The sequence below is a fragment of the Mirounga leonina genome, unplaced genomic scaffold (assembly GCF_011800145.1).
Source record: "Mirounga leonina isolate KUSES-001 unplaced genomic scaffold, KU_Mleo_1.0 Mir_92, whole genome shotgun sequence".
Taxonomy (NCBI): Eukaryota; Metazoa; Chordata; class Mammalia; order Carnivora; family Phocidae; genus Mirounga; species Mirounga leonina.
In genome coordinates this window covers 17,497,443-17,517,221 of record NW_023270852.1, presented here as the reverse complement: position 1 = coordinate 17,517,221, position 19,779 = coordinate 17,497,443, and the positions used below count along the sequence as shown (strand labels likewise).

The following is a 19,779-nucleotide window of genomic DNA, read 5'->3' as shown; positions in this document are numbered from 1 at the left end:
TTGGTTAAGTGTCTGCCTTTGGCTCAGGTCATGATCCTGGGATCGAGCCCCGCATTGGGCTCCCTGCTCAGCAGGGAGCCTGCTTCTCCCTCTGCCTGCTGCTCCCCTGCTTATGCGCTCACTCTCGCTGTCTCTCTCTCTCTCACATATATATAAATAAAATCCTTAAAATAAGTAAAGTGGGAATTATTTGTATTTTTAAAATCCTATGTGTGGTAGGGAAGTTTATGATGCTTGACTGTAAAACTTTGTTATAAGGGATATGTTGTTATAGTCGTCAAGGCACACTAAAAAAGGTTTATAATTCTAGGTCAGAAGAACTTGTAATTTGGGGTACCTGGCTGGCTCAGTCAGACCATGTGACTCTTGATATTGGGATTGTAAGTTCAAGCCCCATGTTGGATGTAGAAATTACTTAAAAATAAAATCCTAAGGGAACGCCTGGGTGGCTCAGTCAGTTAATAAGCATCTGCCTTTGGCTCAGGTCATGATCCCAGGGTCCTGGGATTGAGCCCCATGTTGGGCTTTCTGCTGCTCCCCCTGCTTGTGTGCTCTCTCAATCCCTCTCTCTCTGACAAATAAATAAATAAAATCTTTTTAAAAATAAATAAATAAAATCTTAAGAGCTGCCTGAGTGGCTCAGTCAGTTAAGTGTCTGACTCTTGATCTCAGCTCAGGTCTTGATCTCAGGGTCATGAGTTCAAGCCCCACACTGGGCTCCACACTGGGCATGGAGCCTACTTTAAAAAATAACTAAAATTAAATAAAATCTTAAAAAAAAAAGAAAGAAGAACTTGTGGGGCGCCTGGGTGGCTTAGTCGGTTGAGTGTCCGGCTCTTGGTTTTGGCTGGGGTCATGATCTCTGGGTCATGAGATCGAGCCCCCATCAGGCTCTGTGCTCAGCATGGAATCTGCTTGAAATTCTTTCCCCCTCCCTTCCCCTCCTCCTCTGCTCCTCCCCACGCTCCAGCTCTCTGTCTCTTTCTCTCTAAAGTAAATAAATCTTAAAAAAAAAAAAGGACTTGTAATTTTCGCTAAATTTTGTAGTTTAACATATTGCAAATTATTTTTTTAATGACGTGTTAGATCCCAATTAGAGCTTTTTTAGTTTTATGCAAATAAAGATACTGTGATATAGAGTATTTCTTAGTATAGTACCAAAAAATTACTGAAATGTCTTTAACTTCAGAGGCATTGAATTTTAGTCGTGGAATTAGGTTGACATTTCCGTGTGGTTTATTTCAGATTCTTCTGTGTGACTCTTGTGACAGTGGGTACCACACTGCCTGCCTTCGCCCTCCACTGATGATCATCCCAGATGGAGAGTGGTTCTGCCCCCCCTGCCAACACGTATGACCAGCACGCCTTTGTTTTTAGTCTTCGGTGTTATATTCCAATGAATAATACTTCTTGACAGCCACTAAACATTTTTCATTTTCAAAGCAATTTGTAAATATTGTTTACCTTTTGTTTAAAGTTCTGTGAAATTTGAGACTCTTGAAAAAAAACTACCTTTTACTAATATCTTTTAGGCCTTTGTTTTTTTTCTCCCAAAGCATTTTTCAAAGACCTCTAATTTTTATAAAATTATAATCTCAGATTTATTTTTTTCTCACATTTGTTACAGGCACAATAGCCCCAAATTAAAATGATATATGAGGGAAGAATTAAGTTTCTTTATCCCTTTGTTTCATCCTCTTTTTCATTTCTGCCCACCTCCTTCTTTTCAGTTTTATGGATGGTATTATGAATTATGTACCACTATGATGCTACTATAAATAGAAACATGGATTATATTTCTCTTATATCGTGATTCAGGTGAATTTCTTTTGAAAGCCCAAGAACAGACTGTTTTTATGCGACTGCACTCACGGGGTCCTTTCTGTCACAAGTCCAGTCTCATCTCACATTAAAAATGATGGGCTTTATTGCATTTCCCAGCGAACTGGACTTCCTTGGCTTAGCATAGCTTTTTCAGTTACATTCTTCAGCTCCGTTTTGACCCAATCACCATGTGGCATGGTTGTGTAATTTTTTCCCATTCTCTTTTTTAAAAATAGTGATTGGCACCATTATATTGTATTGTACATAGAACCTTCTCCCTTAAAAATGCTGTGGGAGTCTTAAAACCTTTTCATCACTGTCATGTAAACATGTTGAGCCAGATGCTATATTAAACACTGATTACCACCAGCAACATAGGCATAGAATGTATTTCTTGATGAGGCTAGGAGTTTCCCCAACGTGTGTGTTACTGCAGAGATACTGTGCTCATCTTCAGTTCAGTGGATGCTGAAGCACCTCTTTATGTCGTTAAACACAAGGACTATCTCCGTGTTCATTCACCGTGTGAGCCCTCATCAGCTCTCAGAATAGCATAGTATTGTGAGCCAGCATGCAAGGGATAAATGTTTGTGGAAAGGTGTTAAAAATGACACTCATGGGGGGGTACCTGGCTGGCTCAGTCAGTAGAGCATGCGACTCTTGATCTCAGGGTCCCCTGCTGGGCCTAGAGCTTTCTTTCTTTTTTTTTTTTTTCTTTAAAGATTTTATTTACTTGACAGAGAGAGACACAGCGAGAGAGGGAACACAAGCAGGGGGAGTGGCAGAGGGAGAAGCAGGCCTCCCGCAGAGCAGGGAGCCCAATGCGGGGCTCCATCCCAGGACCCTGGGATCATGACCTGAGCCAAAGGCAGCCACTTAACTGACTGAGCCACCCAGGCGCCCTAGAGCTTTCTTTAAAAAAAAAAAATAACACTCATGTTTTGCTCTTTCAGAAACTACTGTGTGAGAAATTAGAAGAACAATTGCAGGATTTGGATGTTGCCTTAAAGAAGAAGGAACGTGCTGAACGCAGGTATTGTGATAATGTGTCTTAATGTTTTACTTGGGAATTTGATAATACAGTTGTTTTGCAATATAGGTTAATATATCTATCTAAAATAATTATTGGCAAACTGTGACCTGTGGGTCAAATTTGGCATGCTCCGTAATTTTGTATTGCCCACTAGGAATGTTTTTTTTCCATTTTTAAATGATTGAAAAAAATCAAAACAAGACTCTTCTTGACAGATGAAAATTCTATATTCCAGTTTCATTGTCCATAAAAAAAGTTGTATTGGAACACAGCCATGCTCATTTGTTGATATATTGTCTGTTGCTGCTTTAACATACAGCAGCAGAGTTGGGTAGTTACGGTAAAACCTTTTGCCCTGCCACGCTTAATTTATTATCTGTCCTTTTACAGGAAAAGTTTGCCAACTACTGATCTAAAATATTTATCAAAACCTACTCTGAATAAATATTGGCCCAGTTCTTGTGGAGGATATGTACCTTACTAAGTATGTAGTGAGTACAAGAAAATTCTCAGAACTGCTCTAGTTACCCATGTCATCTCTTTGGGTGGGCAGAATTAACACCGCTAAAATAAAGAGCATTTAAATGCTGAGCTGTGTCCTAAGAGTCATAACTTATAGTCATAAGATATGCCTCCCTTTCCAATTTACCATTGCAATGTAGTCTTAAAGCAGTTGGAGAAGACTTCTTGGAGGAGGTAAGACTGGATTTGAATCCAGTCTTTAAAAGGGGGCTCAAAATCAGCATAGTAAGTTTATGTTTATTTATATTTATTTGTACCTTCCTTGATTATTCTATTGCTAAACAGTTATTCATGCCTACTGTGTACCAAACTGAAGAGAAAAGGTGAGTGAGTGAGAACTCACCTCTGTCAGAATACAGCTGTATTGGCCAGTGGTAAAGTAGACAGATCATGGCATATTCGGAGCAATACAGGAATGCTGTGGAGGGGCATTTTAGTTCTGATAGGGGTTTGGGTTATCAGGCAAGTCCTGACAAAGTGTGAACAAAATGTGAACGTGAGGTGGGGAGAGTGGTAGAAGATGAAGTTGTAAATGCAGATTGAGGCCGAACTGTGAACAGTTTGGCATATCGGACTAGGGGATTTAAATTATTCTCTACAAGTAGTAAGAGAGCCATCAAAGGAGAGATAAATATAAGAAACATGGTCTCTATTTCAGAAAACATGCCCTGGTAACAATAAAAAGGAATTAGAGTTGAGACTGTTGCAATGGAGTCCAGGAGAGCCGGTGAGGTCTGAACTAGGACATACCTTACATAATGAAGTAGAGGTATTAAAAGAGAATTTTCAGAAGCTTAATTAGGAGGATTTGATGCCCATTTGTACATATTATGAGAAAATTTAAACAATGTCTCCTGGTCCTACTACCTTCATTTGCTGCTACTGTAACTTTTACCTGCTATCTCACAGTCTTCCCCCTCCCCCCAAATTTTGCTTGTTTTAAGACAGTCAGGTAGCTCATTTGATAATCGACTCATTTTACCCCCCCATACTGTGAACTCAGTGGTTTCAGCCTCCAGATCCTGGTTTTTTCCTTACTAGTCAGCTTCAGCTCTCTGGTTTATAATGGATGCTACTTGGTTTAAAGGCAAAATTAATCTCTATAAAGTTGACTAGGAGATAAAAATACTTCATTTTTAAAAAATCAGTTGTCTCAATACCTGTGTATTTAGAAACTCTGGGTAATAGTCCTTTATATAATTATTAGGACTATTTTAATATTCACAGTTGTTCCTGTTTTTATTTTTGACACTAGAAAAGATTTAACTAAGGATGCTTCAAATTAAATCATAATAAAAAATTAGGCATTTTCTTTATTCTTTTTGAAATCTGCCGGCCCTTCTGAGAAATGAGCAGTTTTGTGGAAAGGCTGGTTAAAATTTTTTGACTACTGCCTCACTATAGGGTATATTGTTGCAATTAAGAAATACTTAAAATTTTAGAAATTTATGTTAAAATGTGCCACAATACTTATTCACACTCTTGGTCTTCCCATTTACTAACTCATTTGCTTTCCCTTCTACTTTTGGTAATCTTCTTTACTTAAATGTCATCCTTTAAGAGGACATCCAGAATTATGGCTTTAGTTCACACACTAAATTCTTTTTGAGATTGGATCACAAAAAGGAGAGTAAAGTTACTGTTATGGAGAGAACAGTCTGCCACAAAGCCAGTTAATTGAATTATTGCTATTATTTTTTAATTCTTCCCAATAATCTGGTTAACAAAGTTTTCTTTATATATAGCTTCTAATATACATAGATCCTGATATATATGAATCCTAAGGGCTCTAAAGAGCAAAATATGTATATTTCTAAAGTAAAATATTAACTGTAAACTCTAGGTGACTCCACCTGTTTTTAAAAATGAGCATTTTTATTCATCCTTTTTTAAAATCTGTAAAAATAATTTCTCTAGCACTCATCCTAGAAACTTAACGGCCTTGGTTACTCTCTATATCCTAGCACGGGAGCATCTTTCCCTTTGTTCATACATTTATTCAACATTTAACCAACATGTAGTGAGCACCCACTTTATGCCAGGCAGTGTAATCAACATGAAGTGTATAGGTGGTCTCTACATTAAAGGGCTCTACAGTATGGTGAAAAAGGATTTGTCAATGAGTAATCAATGACTAGCCAGAAACTGTCTCCAGAGCTGGAGCTGTGATGCTCTGTGAAATTTGACGTTTCAGAAGTCCCTTCAACTGGTTGGTAAACATCCCTTCCAGAACTTGGTGCAGGAATTATTTGGGAATTCAAATAGCTCTGTACTTCCAGAGTACTTTTACTAGTGTTTGCTAGCAGAGAGTTGGATTTAATCAGGGTTGGAATTTTCCAGGTAATGTAACAGAGGGAAGGAGAGAAAGAGACAAGGAATTTGAAAGTGTATGCAAAGGAGTATTTATAATGATGGACCGTGGAGTCTAAGCCAGGTAAGGGGGAAAGTAAGGACACAAGGGAGTATTGGACAGTGAAAAGAGGCTAGGGTCGATGGATAGAGGTCCCACTGGAGTTAGGGAATTGTTGAAATCAGTGTACCAGAGGGAGTAAGCCAGAAAGTGAGCCAGTAGACGTCAGAGTATAGATTCCCTGAAATTGAAATTTTAGGAAGGGTGTGGTTATTTGTAATGATGAGGTCTGGGCCCAGTATGATCATTGAGCTAGGTGGTGGTGAGATGGAGTGGAAGAAGTATCTTTCTATAAGATTACTGAGCAAGAAAATGCTGTGATGAGAAATCATACCTACCTTCAAGAGCCTACTCAACTGTTACCACCTATTTAAAGCCTCCACTTTCTCAGCTCTTCAAACAAGTTATTCCTTCTTCATGTTTCCATTATACCTGTTCATAATGGACTACAGTCAGTTGTTGAATAATTGTGAGGACAAGAACCGTGTATTATTTGCCCTCAGGATTCCCAAGCCTTACACAAATCATGACCTCAATATGGTGAATGTGAACTGAATGTTTTTCAGTTGAGTTGAGATAATAATAAAGTGAAAGTAGAGATTTTGAGGTATAAAAGAGGAAACTGATAAAACAGTAAACTTGGTTAGTGTAGGGATAGATAGGTGTTGAACATATTTAGTAACAGAGAACTCAAGTTCTGACTTCTCCATGAAGCCTTCCCTGTTAATTTCAGCTAGTACTGTTTTTGCCTTTCCTAGTTTTTAATTCATTAACTGTACTATTTTAAATCAGGTTTTGATTAAAATAACTATCATTTTCTTACGTGCCCAATTTTTGACTGAATAGCTTTATAACCCATCTCAAAAAGACTGTAAGATTCTTGTTAGCAGAGCCAAGGGTTTCTAGGGCAGTAAAGGCTGCATTCTGAAGGACCCAGGTAACTGGATGAGTAATGCCCTTCTATAAGGGACATCACAAGCAAAGGGAGGAAGAGTGGTTATTTCTGTTCAGTTCAACTTACACTGGCCTGCATATAAGAGCTCATCTGTCCTTGGTGAATTAGATTAACTTTGGGAGAACCAGAAAAAACACCTATTGGGTGTATCAGTTTGTTAATGGAAAATTTGTTGGATTAAAATCAACAAAGGTTCGTTTCTTTGAAAAGAAACTATGGAGATCTTGTTAGTGTTCTAAATCCACATTGCCTGAAGAAGTGTTAACTGGCTCTAAAACTAATCTTCACTGGAGCAACTAGGGTGCAGAGCCATGTGGCTGCACTGCCTTTTTTCTTCTCTGCAAACGCATGGTTTTAGTATCAATCACTGGGACCTTGACATGGTTCTATTGCATAGAATTTCTTTTTTTAGTATTGATATTTATTACCTTGAGATAATGGCTGTGTATATACACGTATGAAAATGTCCAGCCTAACAAAGATCTAGTTAGTCCAGCGTTGACTTCCTGTCTAATCACTTTGTCAATGAGTTGCAGCATAACTCTCCTCATGAAGTTTCCTTGTCTACTTCAGCTCGCAGGTTTTATTTCATCAGTATAATTACTTCCAAGACTACAATTTTCAGTTACACCTTTTTACAGTTTTTACCTTTAGAAAGTTTTGTGCCTCCCACAGATACCAGTACGATAAGCTCTATAGACAGTAGCTAACATGTCTATGACCTAGCCTCTGCCGTTACCATGAAATCGTCATTTTAGTATTGTCTGTGTTAGCAATGTTTTCATAACAATTTTATTTTTAGCAAATCTCATTTTGCGTGCGTTTTTGTTTTCACCTAAAGGAAAGAACGTTTGGTGTATGTGGGTATCAGTATCGAAAACATCATTCCTCCACAAGTAAGTTTCTGGTTTGTAGTATTTTTGAAGAAGAGACTGTCATAATTGTTTTAAAATTTAACCCACTTTATGTAATGTGAATAGTTTTAAATATACAGTATACCTGTTTTATTAAAAGTGGAGGGCGCCTGGGTGGCTCAATTGGTTAAGCGACTACCTTCGGCTCAGGTCATGATCCTGGAGTCCCGGTATCGAGTCCTACATCGGGCACCCTGCTCAGCAGGGAGTCTGCTTCTCCCTCTGACCCTCCCCCCTCTCATGTGCTCTCTCTCAAATAAATAAAATCTTAAAAAAAAAAAAAAAAGTGGGGGTGCCTGAGTGGCTCAGACGGTTAAGTGTCTGCCTTCGGCTCGGGTCATGATCCTGGGGTCCTGGGATCAAATCCCGTGTCGGGCTCCCTGCTCAGCGAGGAGCCTGCTTCTCCTTCTCCCTCTGCTGCTCCCCCTGCTTGTACTTTCTCTCTAATAAAAAAAAAAAAAAAAGTAGAAATTTAGGACCTTAAAGAAATCACCCATATTTTCCCTCATGATTAAAATTAAATATATGCTGGGCTGCTTGGCTGGCTTAGTCGGTAGAGCATGCAGCTCTTGATCTCGGGGTCATAAGTTTGAGCCCCATGTTGGGTGTAGAGTCTACTAAAGAAAATAACAATAATAATAAAATAAAAATTACATATATGCTGATAGCCCTAAAATGTAATATCATGTTCAAATCAGATTTATATAGCTCACTGCTATGGGGTATATGTTCTGGGGTGTTTTTTTTTTTTTTTTTAACCCTGTATTATATTGGGTAATTTGTTTTTAGCTTCTTTATGTGTTGTTTATGTAAAGTGACAAAAGAATAGTTCAGGGAGATTGGGTTTTTAATTCTGTGCTTTGGATGTTGGTTATTAGAAACTTCAGTATTTGTTCTTAACAGTAGGTTTCTTTGAAGGAATATTGTTTTACATTATTAGTCTAATTTCTAATTAAGGATATCTCATGAGTGAAAGTACATGTAACATGGTTTTCATTTGGAAATGAAGAAATGTTCCTAGTTTCATACACAGTTTCATTCAGCCTTAATTAAATCAAACACTTAAGTAACCTGTCTTGGTTAGTTACTTTCCTTCATCATCATGCTTCTTTCTTTTTCTAAATCCATTATTTCATTGATTCAGCATATCTTCTGAATATCTTCTATGTGTTCAATTTAATTATTTGTTAAAAAATTTATCAGTGGAGAAACTTCATCATGATTGTTTTAAAAGAGGTAATTATAAACTCACAGAAACATAAGAATTTTAATACAGAAGGGCTTCATCCTTTGATCACCAGGACTCTTTTTAATCTCTCTACTTAGTGTGGCCGTGTTCATTCAGTTTTGGGGGCGGTGAGATCACCTCACTTTTTCAGTCTTTTACATGTGCTGCCTAGACAGACATTAGAAAACTATTCATTCCAAGAAGCTTTTTGTTTGTCCTAATAACCTACATATTTGTTATCATATTTTTAAACCAGGAGCCAGATTTTTCTGAAGATCATGAAGAAAAGAAAAAAGATTCAAAAAAATCCAAAGCAAACTTACTTGAAAGGAGGTCAACAAGAACACGGAAATGTATAAGTTATAGGTATGAAATATGTGGAAATGGTTACAATAAAAGAGTGTAAAATGTTTTTTTAAATTATAAAATATGACCCAAGAGGATATGCTTTTTTTCATAATGATCATTAGTTAGATATGTATATATTTGTTACTTACTGTCTTTAGAATCATGCCGTTTTAGAGCAGCCAACATGATCTTTTCAAAACGTAGATTTGCTCATGTCATCCTTTTCTGCTTAATATACTTTGTCAGATTTCTGTAGCTCTTGGGATAAGGATCGATGCTTTAACAAGGCCCCTACAGGCACCACAGAATGCTCTGTACCCAGCTTTTCAGCTCTGTGTCATCCACATTTTTCCTCACTCTGTCATTATCAGCCAGTCTTCTTTCAGCTTATTTGCACATGCTCTTTACTCGACCTAGGATTTCCCTCCTGTTTTCACCTTGTTAACGTTCTCTTCATCAAATCTATTATATGCCCTCATAGCAACCAATTCTTCTCTTTGAAAGTACTTATCATGGTACCATTTTATATAAAATCATCATAACTAATGAAATCAAAGCCTGCTCATGGAAAGAGCAAGTGTAAAGTCAGTTCTTCTGTAATACAACATACGAATTCCTAAAAATTGCCGGGCTGTGTAAAATCACACAATATAAACCATAGGGATTATGGGAAATATGGAGGTAGGGCCACACTCAAAAATTTCGTTAGTGACATTTTTTTTTAAAGATATGAATGTAGGGGAGGGGGGTGGGGGGATGGGTTAGCCTGGTGATGGGTATTAAAGAGGGCACGTATTGAATGGAGCACTGGGTGTTATATGCAAACAATGAACCATGGATCACTACATCAAAAACTAATGATGTCGGCGCCTGGGTGGCTCAGTCGTTAGGCGTCTGCCTTTGGCTCAGGTTGTGATCCCAGAGTCCTGGGATCGAACCCCGCGTCAGGCTCCCTGCTCAGCCGAGAGCCTGCTTCTCCCTCTCCCACTCTCCCTGCTTGTGTTCCCTCTCTAGCTGTGTCTCTCTGTCACATAAATAAAATCTTTAAAAAACAAAAAAAAAAACCAAAAAACTAACGATGTAATGTATGGTGATTAACATAATATAATAAAATTTTAAAAAAAGATATGACTGTAATAAAAACATAGTAACATTTGATGCGCGTTAAATGGTTAAGAACTAATATAAATACTACACCAACTACCACATTTTCTGTTGAAAAATCTCTGGAGTTTGTCTGTGGAAGTGGTTGTGAGGTGGGTTGCAATTTGTAAATCATTGTGTGGTGGTAGAAGGAGGGTTGATTTGTCTTGTAACACGCATAATGAGCTGAGGTTGCTGGTAGATATTTGAGGTGTGTATATGTATGCAGTTTGTATATGCTTGTGTGGCTAGATGCAGTTTTCTACATTTACCTAGTGTTTCTCATGAATAAAATTACTTAAAGCAAGTATAAAATACACATTATGCTTGAATTATTTCCTAATATATGAGCCTTGTTGTAACAATTTACAGTTTTAGAACAAACCTTACAGTAGAATGTATTATCTTTCAATCTTGATGTAGTTGTGGTTGTTAAAAGAAGGAGAGATTTACTCTTAGTATTTCGTCCTGGATGTATACCCAGAAGTGGGATTGCTGGATCCTATGGCACGTATATTTTTGTGTTTTTTGAGGAACGTCCATGATGTTTTCCATGGCAGTTGCACCCTTTTGTTCCCCACCAGCAGCATATAGTTTCCAGGTTTTCCACATCCTTGCCAACACTTCTTGGCTTTGGAGGGTTTTTTTTTTATAATGACCATCCTGGCGGATATGAGGCAATATCTCGTGATTTTGATTTGCATTTCCCTCGTTGTTGATGATGAGCATCTTTTCATTTGCTTGCTGGGTGTTTGTATGTCTCTTGTCATTTTTTCTTTATTATTTCTGCTGCTTAGTACTTTTTAAAAGAAATTTCACTGAGAGGTAGGTACTAAGAAAGTCATTCATGTGCTTTCTCTAATAAGTTTTACTCTTCATATTTAAGCTCTGAATACACCTAGAGTTTAATTTGTACATGGGTGCAGTGGGATTATTGTGAGTATAAAATATAAAGCACTTAATAAAGTATTACCACAGAAAGAGGACAAAAAAGAATTTCATCACCATTATCATTTAGTAATTGTTTATCAGATTCTCCTGCTGCTAACAGAGAGGATGACATCAAAGTTGACTAGAAGTAGCATTGGATTGGGGTACAGAAGAATAAGATTATAGTCCTCACCATACCATGTATTACCCATGTAACTTGGAATGGTCCATTTCCCTAGGTCTTGGTTGATGGTGGATTAACGCAGGTGATCCCTTCAGCTCTAAATTTATATAACAGTAATATAGAAATTTATGAAAAACTATATTCTTTAGCATAAAATGTATTGTGTGATTAATTTATTTATGCCTTAATATCTACTTCCCAAAAAGATTTAAGGAAGGTATGTAATCTACTGTAAGGAGCAACTTTTTAAGCATAGCACCAAACATAGAAACAATAATGGAAAGGAGATTTGATTACATAAAATTTAAGAAAGACTTAGAAGTACTTACTTCTAAAAGAAAATATTTTCTTGCAAAGAAATTTTGCAAAGGAGTTAGAATTCAAAAGGAATGCCTTACAAATTTTAAAAATTACAGTGAGTATAGTTTTTTTCATTGTGGAAATACAGTAGCTTATTCCATGATGTCTGTAAAAGCTGTTGTGTCTCCAGCCATTAATGTTACTGAAGTCGAGAATAAAGACATTTTTGTTAGGAAATCAGTTACTTTAGGGAAACCAAGGTTTTGTTTATTTTAGAAACTAGAACTAGACAATGTTGACTTTTTACATTTGTTTATTTGGGAGGGGGCTGCCTGGAAATGTTACGGGCACATATTCATAATTGTAGCAGGGCAAGATGTCAGTTTTCATTTCTCAAAACTTAAAAAATAAGCAAAAGCTAAAGGGGAAATACACTTTGGATAGAAATAATTGCAACAGGGGCACCTGGATGGCTCAGTTGGTTAAGCATCTGCCTTTGGCTCAGGTCATGATCCCAAGGTCCTGGGATGGAGCCCTGCAACGGGATCCCTGCTCAGTGGGGAGTCTGCTTCTCCTCTCCTTCTGCCCCTCCCCCTGCTTGTGCTCTCTCTCTCTCTCTCAAATGAATAAATTTTTTAAAATTAAAGTAAAAGAAAAAATAATTGCAACATATGACAAAGTATTAAAATCTTGAATACCTTAGGGCGCCTGGGTGGCTGAGTTGTTAAGCGTCTGCCTTCGGCTCAGGTCATGATCCCAGGGTCCTGGGATCGAGTCCTGCATCGGGCTCCCTGCTCAGCGGGAAGCCTGCTTCTCCCTCTCCCACTCCCCCTGCTTGTGTTCCTGCTCTCGCTATGTCTCTCTCTGTCAAAAAAATAAATAAAATCTTAAAAAAAAAAAATCTTTAATACCTTAAAAGCTCTTACAAGTAGTAAAAGATGCACACTGGCTGATAAAACGGGCAAAGGATTCAAACCAGCCTTGTAAAAGAAAAAGCAAAAATGACCAATAAACATGAAACTATTATTTGGCCTTACTCAGTAATCACATTAAAATTAAAAGAACAGGGACGCCTGGGTGGCTCAGTCATGAAGCGTCTGCCTTCTGCTCAGGTCATGATGTCAGGGTCCTGGGATCGAGTCCCGCATCTGGCTCTCCACTCAGTGGGAAGCATGCTTCTTCCTCTCCCACTCCCCCTGCTTGTGTTCCCCTCTCGCTGTCTCTTTCTCTGTGTCAAATACATAAATAAAATCTTTAAAAAAAAAAGTAAAAGAACAAGAAAATAATTTTCAAAATTAGAAAAAAGTTAAATGATAAAATTAACTTCATGGTTATATTATAAATTGCTACCACCCTTGAAGAACAGTTTTTTTTTTTTCTTATTATGTTATGTTAGTCACCATACATTGCATCATTAGTTTTTGATGTTGTGTTCCATTATTCATTGTTTGCGTATAACACCCAGTGCTCCATTCAATACGTGCCCTCTTTAATACCCATCACCAGGCTAACCCATCCCCTCACTCCCCTCCCCTCTAGAACCCTCAGTTTGTTTCTCAGAGTCCATAGTCTCTCATGGTTCATCTCTCCCTCTGATTTCCCCCCCTTCATTTTTCCCTTCCTACTATCTTTTTTTTTTTTTTTTTTTAACATATAATGTATTATTTGTTTCAGAGGTACAGGTCTGTGATTCATCAGTCTTACAATTCACAGCGCTTACTATAGCACATACCCTCTCCAGTGTCTTATCACCCAGCCACCCCATCCCTCCCACCCCCCACCACTCCAGCAACCCTCAGTTTGTTTCCTGAGATTAAGAATTCCTCATGTCAGTGAGATCATATGATACTTGTCTTTCTCTGACTGGCTTATTTTGCTTAGCATAATACCCTCTAGTTCCATCCACGTCATTGCAAATGGCAAGATTTCATTTTTTGATGGCTGCATAATATTCCATTGTATATATATACCACATCTTCTTTATCCATTCATCTGTCGATGGACATCTTGGCTCTTTCCATAGTTTGGCTATTGTGGACATTGCTGCTATAAACATCGGGGTGCATGTACCCCTTCGCATCCCTACATTTGTATCTTTGGGGTAAATACCCAGTAGTGCAATTGGGTCGTATGGTAGCTCTATTTTCAACTTTTTGAGTAACCTCCATACTGTTTTCCAGAGTGACTGCACCAGCTTGCATTCCCACCAACAGTGTAGGAGAGTTCCCCTTTCTCTGCATCCCCGCCAACATCTGTCATTTCGTGACTTGTTAATTTTAGCCATTCTGACTGGTGTGAGGTGGTATCTCATTGAGGTTTTGGGTTGTATTTCCCTGATGCCAAGCGATATTGGAAGAACAGTTTTTATGCCCTCTAAAGCCAACAGTTTTAATTGTAGAAAGAATACCAGGAACAAACCTAAGGTCCAACAGAATCTCTTGGTGAAACCATGGGCACTCACCAAACAAAGGAAAAGGTAGTTATAAGATACTGAGGAAGGGTAGAGTTTAGATGAAATGTAAATGAAGCAATGAGAGTTAGGCTGAAGGCACATCTATCCGATCTAGACCACATAGTGGACACAGGTTCCTGTTTCCTGAAAGCATTGAATTTGAAGTTGATGTGTAGGGTGTTGTGTCCATTCCATTATTCAAAGCTCTGCATCTGGGATATAAATCAAGTCTGCCTCTTTGTGTTAAAAGTAACTTAAATCCTCCAGGCAAGCATGGAATGTTTTATTCTTACTGATGCCATTTCATAAGTCCAAAGGTTCTAATCGTCTCTGACACAGAAAACCAGGTTTTTCGGTGAGTAGGAAAGTAGAAGTCATTCAGAGGAAGAGGCTGTTTTGCCACTTTATAGCTGCAACCTGTCATTGGGAGAAATACTGTTTTCTGTTAACTGCATCTGGCTTTATCTATATCTGTTATTCTAGCCTGATGAGTGGATGTACAGATTTTTAGTTTCTCAGAATTTGTTAAAGAAAACCTAAGCTACAGCTGCAGGGTTGTTTTTCATAGCTATGATTGTAATTGTGAAAAAATTGGAAGTAAACTTTTAACTAAATCATGATATATCTGTAAGATTAGATACTATATAGCCATTAAAAACTATGTTGTAGAAGAATTCTTAACCTGAAACTTGCGAATCCTCTGAAATTAGATATAAAATTCTATGTTTGTGTGGATATTTTTTTTTCCTAGAGAGGAAATCCATAGCTGTAATGAGTTTCTTAACTCAAAAGGCAAAATATTTGGCTTTTAAACTCTATCGTTAATCCATTGTCTGCCTTTAATCCAACACTGTCCAGTAGAATTTACTGTGTTTTTGGAGATGTGCTATTTCTTTGCTGTCCACCGTGGTGCCGTACGTAGCTGTGGGGCACTTAAAATCTGGCTAGCGAGGAATGGGGTTTTTCATTTTAATTAATTTTAATATAGATAGCCACATGCAGCTAGTAATTACCATATTTTGGATAGTTTTAGGCAAGTCACTTTATCCTTTTGGTCACCTCAGGTCTAAAGTGAAGGGAGTTTTGTATGTGAAGAAATCTTGGGGCTCATCTAGTTGTCTTCTCTAAGTTGGGGGCAGTGGCCCTTGTGAGAAAAAGTACTTTTATCTAGTTCTAAAATTCTGAGCATCTGTATATGGACCTTGGTAATAATACTAATATAATCCCTGATGACAGTAATAGTGTAGTTCTCACACTTAGTATTATTTCTGGAACACTAATTCAACTTACTTTGCTGTGTGATTTGTGTAGTTAGAGGTGGGCGAACTGTGGCCTGTGGGGCAAATCCCAGCTCAAATGCCAGTTTATGTAGCCATAGCCCGTGACCTAGGAATGGTTTTTATATGTATAAATGACTGAGAAAAGAACTGAAAGAAGAAAATCTTAGGACGGTTACATGAAATTCAAATCTCAGTGTCCATAGATAAAGTTCTGCTGGAACACAGCCGCATTCATTCACTTGCCTTGTCTCTGGCGGCTTTTGCAGCTCAGTGGCAGGGGTGAGTGGTTACAACAGGGACCGTAGAGTCTACAAAGCCGAAAATATTTACCCTTTATAAAATGGCCCTTTATAAAAATCGTTGCTGATGCCTGGTATAGATGATCTCTGAAAATGAGTTAGATACTGATTTGCAAAAGAAATTGAGGTTAACAGGAGTGAGGTGATGTAGTCCAAGTCACACAGCCCCAGAGTGGCAGAGAGCATTTTTATACTCAGGCCTTTTTCATTTCAGAGGCAACTCCTCCTAACCCATGTACCAGGACAGGCTGTGATGTGATTGTTGTATATATTTTAGATTTGATGAATTTGATGAAGCAATCGATGAAGCTATAGAAGATGATATCAAAGAAGCTGATGGAGGAGGTATGTGTTTATCATTCCCTGTTCTTCGTATGACTTGGCCAATAGGTTAACTTAAAATGCCCAGAGTTAGGGGCACCTGGCTGGCTCAGTCAGTAGAGCATGTGACTCTTGATCTCAGAGTTGTGAGTTTGAGCCCCATGTTGGGCATAGAGATTACTTAAAAACAAAACAAAACAAAACACTGATTAGGGAGTAAGCATATTTTTTTTTTTTAATTCTCTGCTGATGTTAAATGTCTGAGATTCAAAATAATTTGTGGACATTGTGTCAATGTGTAGACTCAGATCTTATTAATTATTTTTCAAGTGGTTTTATGACTTGATATAAAATCTAAGTGTTCCTCTGTAGATTAAAAAAATTTATTTCTGCTTCCAAATAGAAACCCCACTTAAACTTTCTTGTTGTTTATGTTTAGATCACTGCTGCTACAAAATCTTAAAAATTATGGATAATCTGAATCTAAATGATTGCTTTAGATCAACCTTTTAAAAATCACTTCATTAATTTCATAGTCTTTAACAGGTGACATGAAAACAGAAGGATTTGAAGGTAATTTAATGAAAGAGCGATACAGAGAATTACCAGTGCTCCAGTATTGTGGTCTCCTTTAGTACTTAGGAAAACTCTGAAGAAGATCAGTAGTAAGTAGGCTGTGTGAAGAAGTCACCAGCTTTTCCAGGGCTCTGCACCTTATTTACAGCTTTGCTGCAGGATTCTCACCTTTTCTGTCCTGCACACACAGTTAAAAGAAAACGGATTGGTCTCTTTCTAAAGCCCTGTCCAAAAGACAACTTTGAAGAAGAGATTCTTGAGTGATTGCCAGTAGGTATGAGGTTTCCTTCGAGGTTGATGAAAATGTTCTGGAATTTGTTAGTGGTGATGGTTGCACAACTTTGTAACTACTGAAAACCTCTGAACTATACACTTTAAAAGGGTGAATGTTATAGTATGCAAATTTTATCAAATTTTTTAAAAAGAGGTTCTTTACGTGGTGAACTTCCCCTTAGTAGACTAAACACATGCAAAAAGTCTCTTGATGAGAGCTCTGTTAGCTGAAGTTATGAGAAAACTGCTTATTTGTAGGAAAAAAGTAAATGAGCCGCTAAGGATGAGCAAGGACAGCTCTATCTAGAGAGAAGCTTTTAATAAACGTACCGTTGTCTTTCTTCCTCCCTCTCTTCCCCTCATCGCCCTCCCCTTCCCCCCTGAACTCAGGAGCCGGCCGAGGGAAAGATATCTCCACCATCACAGGTCACCGTGGGAAAGACATCTCTACTATTTTGGATGAAGAAAGAAAAGAAAATAAACGACCCCAGAGGGCAGCTGCTGCACGTCGGAAGAAACGCCGGCGACTGAATGATCTGGACAGTGATAGCAACCTGGACGAAGAAGAGAGTGAGGATGAATTCAAGATCAGCGACGGGTACGTGGTTTGCCAGCAGGTCCCATTCCCTAGATATAGGCTTAAATGGGGCTTGCAGAGAAGCTCGGCCATGCTGTGACGGGCCTTTGGTTCCTCGTGCACATGGACGATCTCTTTTTATTTTCAGGCTATTTAAAACAGATTCAAGAATGCTAATCTTAGCTATTTTTCGATCAAAACAAAGTAGGCTTATGGTTGTTTAATATTCAAAATTGTATTTACATTTGATTAACTGGAATCAAGCATTCATTTGCTGTGCATCTCCATGCCATCTTCCGCCAACATGTCCATGAGAGGTTCCTAGTCAAATGTGAGAATTAGACAAGTACAGGTAATTAGGTACTATTCTCTGGTGACCCACAGAGGTTTGGGTTGGGGCACATAATCCAGTTTGGAAGATCGGGAAAGATTTTCCTGCAGAGCAGGTGTTGAAACAGTACTGCAGTTTCTTCTCTCAGATTGTTAGTGGGAAAAACAAACATGTAAACCACAAAAAAGTCATTCTGTGTGATTGCTGCAAAAATGTAGGAAAGCCTAAATAGTGCATAAAGGAAGAGTCTGATTAGAGAGTTCATGGAAAGCCTTAGAGTGGAAATAAAGCTTGATCTGAAATTTGAAGATGAAAAATTGGGCAAATCCATTGAGTTTGAGATTCAAAGTGGGATGAGAAAGAGGGCAGGCATCCTAAGAGCAGTCACATGTTGAAGGCAGCAAGGCATAAGACATCATGGAATATTTAGGAAACTCCTGGAATGTCAGGGTAGCAAGAATATGGGGAAGAAGTAAAGAGTGCCCAGCTGGAGATGTGGCTAAAAGATAAAATGGAACCAGATGATGGAGCGATTTGTTTGTCATGCATGGGAATTTGGAATCTTACCCTGAAGATGATGAAAGCCCATGGATGGGTTTTAACCATCCGGCTAATGAGGTTTATGTTTCAGAAAAATTCATCCTGGCATTCTTTTGGAGGCTGTCTGGAGGGGAAATGAGTCTAGAGACTAGAGGGACTCCCTGGGCAATTGCTGTGGTGGTTTAGGTGGGAGATGAGTGCCCGACAGAGAAGAGGGATCAGGTTTGAGATATTATCTTTAAGAGGTTGACTCAGAGAGGAAGCTAATAATTGATTAGATGTGAGAAATGAAAAGGGAGAAATTAGGAAAAATACCAGGTTTCTGGTTTGACTTACTGGATAGGTAATAGTTCCAAATATAAGGCTCGGAGACAGAAGAGAGGATTAGGTTAGGAAATGAGTTCTCTTTGGGACATGTTAAATTTAAGTCATGTAGGGGACATCCCAGGACGCCAAAGCAATTTATGTACAAAAATCAGCATGAGTTCATCTTAACTCCTCCTAAGAGAAGAATATTAACAGACAAATTGCTACAATTATCTAGGTATTTTACGTTAACCATTACTGAATGACTCACTGGACTTGTTAGAATTTGAACTCAGAATCATAATTCATCTGGTTTCTCTTGGACAGATCTCAAGATGAGTTTGTTGTATCTGATGAAAACCCAGATGAAAGTGAAGAAGACCCACCATCTAATGATGACAGCGACACTGATTTCTGTAGCCGGAGACTGAGGCGACATCCCTCCCGGCCAATGAGGCAAAGCAGGCGTTTGCGAAGAAAGACCCCAAAGAAAAAGTACTCTGATGATGATGAAGAGGAGGAGTCTGAGGAGAATAGTAGAGACTCTGGTAAAAATAATTTGTACCTGTATCACACCAATTCAATTCTTAGAACTTCGGGAGTTAAGAGGGTTTTTTTTTTAAGATTTTATTTATTTGACAGAGACACAGCGAGAGCAGGAACACAAGCAGGGGGAGTGGGAGAGGGAGAAGCAGGCTTCCTGCCGAGCAGGAAGCCCGATGTGAGGCTCGATCCCAGGACCCTGGGATCATGACCTGAGCCGAAGGCAGACGCTTAATAACTCAGCCACCCAGGCGCCCTAGAGTTAAGAGTTCTTAAGATAAAATTTCATTCATTTGTAATATAAGCTTTCTAATAAAACTTTGAATTCTCTTCTTATGACTCACTAGTAACTAAATTTTTCACATAAAACATATCTAAGAAAATAAATACAGATGGATGTGTTAACTGCATACCAAATTCATTTAGGATTGTGATGAATTCTTTTCCTTCCTTCCTTCCTTCCTTCCTTCCTTCCTTCCTTCCTTCCTTC

At 38.3% G+C, this 19,779-nt stretch overlaps 1 protein-coding gene across 2 annotated transcripts in view; it reads left to right on the top strand.

The window, feature by feature from the left end:
• The window catches only part of RSF1 (remodeling and spacing factor 1), a 169,261-nt gene that overhangs the window by 138,127 nt on the left and 11,355 nt on the right, over nt 1-19,779 (top strand). For both annotated transcript variants that reach the window (XM_034995350.1, XM_034995349.1), the window contains exons 8-14: nt 1,246-1,350; nt 2,778-2,857; nt 7,586-7,640; nt 9,143-9,252; nt 16,100-16,167; nt 17,383-17,590; nt 19,074-19,294. In XM_034995350.1, the coding sequence (XP_034851241.1) occupies nt 1,246-1,350; nt 2,778-2,857; nt 7,586-7,640; nt 9,143-9,252; nt 16,100-16,167; nt 17,383-17,590; nt 19,074-19,294 (847 nt within the window). The remainder of the gene's footprint in view (nt 1-1,245; nt 1,351-2,777; nt 2,858-7,585; nt 7,641-9,142; nt 9,253-16,099; nt 16,168-17,382; nt 17,591-19,073; nt 19,295-19,779) is intronic.